Source organism: Ctenocephalides felis, unplaced genomic scaffold (assembly GCF_003426905.1).
Source record: "Ctenocephalides felis isolate EL2017-DRISC unplaced genomic scaffold, ASM342690v1 CF-g0.4_SCAFFOLD_00195, whole genome shotgun sequence".
NCBI classification, from domain to species: Eukaryota; Metazoa; Arthropoda; class Insecta; order Siphonaptera; family Pulicidae; genus Ctenocephalides; species Ctenocephalides felis.
The window spans coordinates 16,963-19,886 of record NW_020536349.1 but is presented as its reverse complement, the minus strand read 5'-3'; the positions used below and the strand labels follow the sequence as shown (position 1 = coordinate 19,886).

At 31.9% G+C, this 2,924-nt stretch overlaps 1 protein-coding gene across 1 annotated transcript; it reads left to right on the top strand.

The window, feature by feature from the left end:
- Window positions 1-1,327: 1,327 nt before the first annotated feature.
- Window positions 1,328-2,524, top strand: LOC113383021 (zinc finger BED domain-containing protein 5-like). The gene is made up of 2 exons (XM_026621305.1): window positions 1,328-2,069; window positions 2,214-2,524. Exons 1-2 carry the CDS (start codon window positions 1,328-1,330, stop codon window positions 2,522-2,524), a joined length of 1,053 nt encoding a protein of 350 aa, XP_026477090.1.
- The last annotated feature ends 400 nt before the right edge of the window (window positions 2,525-2,924 follow it).

The following is a 2,924-nucleotide window of genomic DNA, read 5'->3' as shown; positions in this document are numbered from 1 at the left end:
ATTAAAATCGATTGGTGTTTGTGTACCAACACTGACTTTAATTATTATATTTGAATGATCACTATCACTTTCAACATCAACACTGTTGCCTGATATGGCATCAAGATTTGGTTTCTGAGGATTAACAACTTCCATATTACCCGAAGATTCACTCAAAATTTCTTGAATTAATTGTTGTCTTCGTCTTTTTTCTGAAGCTGGTCTAGAAGTCCCTCGTCGTTTACGATTAGGCTGACATTCAAACTTGTGTGGTACCACATCAATTTTAAGCTTGGCTTTACCTCCCATTGTCGTGAAATACATATAATTTTCCATATCATCCTTTAGCTGCAAAAGGAACGTATCATTAGAATTATTTAAATGTTTTTATAATAAGGAAACAAAACATTAAAATTTACTTTCAATCGTATTTAGTTCAATATATAACCTAAAACGTCAGAAAATTATAAATATATCAAAGTTATTTCAAGTTATCAGATAACTTTAAATAATCAGTAGAATATTGAAATACTTACATCAAAGTGATCTTCACAACAACAAAAATTCGATTTTGTTTTAGGATAATCTCGGTGCACTGCTTGAAACCACATTCTTCGACGTTTCTCGTCATCAGGAACATGCAAAAACATTTTTTCAGGAGTTGTTTTTGTTGTATTTGTACATAATGGTACAAAACAACAGCGATAACATTTTACATTTGACATTTTTTATATATTTTTGAATATTTAACAAAACAGAACGAACGAACAGAATTTAACAATGACACCACGATATTAACCAAAGCTCAAAGCATAGCACATGTTCAAAGCTGTATCCTACTATGAATCACCCGTAACAGTATGACGTCACACGCGCTTGGCTCGTTCGGAATTTGTCGGCGCTCTTCGGTACCGAATTCAAACTCAAATTTTAATTTGGTATAACTTGTTAATTATTGCGAGAAAAAGAAAAAGAAAAAAACTTTGTTATAAAACTTATATATGATCTTTCCATTAAACAAAAAAAAAAAAAAAAATCAAATACCTAATTGCTAAATGCAAAAACCCCATTCAATAGGAGAAACTTTAGTACTACCAGCAGCTATTGACATAATAGCTACGATGTTTGGTGAATCATATGCTGATCAAATTAAAAGCATTCCGCTGGCAGATAATACGGTGGGAAGACGAATATCAGATATATCTGATGATCTTTGCGATCATCGATGCGATTGATTGCGATCGATTTGTTGATAGAAAAAATTAAATTATCTTCTTTCGCGTTGCAAGTAGATGAGGCTACCGATGTTGCTAAGGATGCACACTTAATAACATATATAAGATATGTTATGGAAAATGATATTAGAGAAGAGTTGTTATTCTGTAAGACAATTGAAGGCAAAGCTACGGCGAGTGAAATTTTTAATATGATTGATAACTTTTTTATTGAAAATGGTATTTTATGGGAGAACTGTGTTGGACTGTGCACTGATGGAGCTCCATCTATGGCAGGAAAAAATGCTGGTCTGCAGGCCCTAGTTCGAAAAGTGGCTCCTCGTGCAGTTTGGACGCATTGTATGATTCATAGGCAATCTCTTGTTGCAAGAAATATGGGTGAAGAATTACTTGAAGTATTTGAAATTATAATAAAAGTTGTTAATTTTATCAAAAATAGTCCATTAAGAGAAAGGTTTTTTGGAAAATTGTGTGATGACATGGGCTCAGAATACAAAGCACTACTTTATTATTGTGAAGCACGTTGGCTTTCTCGTGCTAAAGTACTTCAAAGGGTGTTTGAGCTCAAAAAAGAAATTGCCATTTTTCTTGCTGATAATAAAAGAGATGAAGCAGACATATTTTATGACACGAAGTTTCTCGCAAAATTTGCGTATCTAGTTGACATTTTTAAAAGACTAAGTGATTTAAATAAATCAATGCAAGGAACTCAAATTCATGCTTTTGTTCAAAAGGACAAGATTACGGCGTTTATGAAAAAAATAGAGCTGTGGATAGCTAGTATGAAAAGTAATAACTTTGATATGTTTCCTTCTTTTAAAACTACATGTGTTACTGATGATGAAATAGAAGCAAGTAAAGATCTTATTATCAATCATATGACTAGTTTAAGGAACCAATTTGCGCATTACTTCAAAGATCTAGATATGTCCAAATACGAATGGATTAGAAATCCATTTGTTATTGATAAATATGATAATTTTGGACTTCCAACGGCAGAGCAGGAAATGATAATTGATTTATCTAGTGATAGCACATTGAAGCAGATGTTTCAGGACGAAAAGAATATTGTTAAGTTTTGGTTACAAGTAAAGGACGATTTTCCAACTTTGACAAATAAAGCCTTAGAAATTTTATTACCATTTGTGACATCCTACTTATGTGAAACTGGTTTTTCTGCAGTAGCAGTATTAAAAACAAAGTACCGATCTCGTTTAGTGATAGAAAAGGAACTGAGAACAGCGATTTCTACAATGGAGCCGCGGTTTGAGAAAATTTGTGCTGAAAAACAAGCTCAACCGTCGCATTAATTTTTTAATATTGTGTGAATATTATATCATTTGTTTTTATTAAATTTAAAATTATTTTTTTCCTATAATCCGTAGTTATGTTTGTATGTATATTTTTGTATGTATATTTTTGTATGATTATTTTTGTATGTATGTATATTGTGCATTATTTAGTACGAGATTGAATAAATCATAATTTCAATTAAGTATATTTAAATTAAATTGTTAAAAAAATTAGGGGGGGGCGCAATATTTTTTTCTTTCAAAAGGGGGGCGCAAGGAAAAAAAGGTTGGAAACCGCTGGACTATATATTTCCGGCTGGACAGAGGACCTTTACAACGAAACACAAGGCACATTCTCGCTCTGAACGTCAAATGAAACACATAACCTTATAATTATCTTTGATGAAATTCTGTATAA

Excerpts from the sequence above, each read along its gene's own strand:
- LOC113383021 (XM_026621305.1), top strand. The coding sequence starts at position 1,328 with ATGGAAAATGATATTAGAGAAGAGTTGTTATTCTGTAAGACAATTGAA. Across the intron at positions 2,070-2,213 it reads TGATGATGAAATAGAAGCAA|AGCAGGAAATGATAATTGAT; the intron begins GTAAAGATCTTA and ends TTCCAACGGCAG.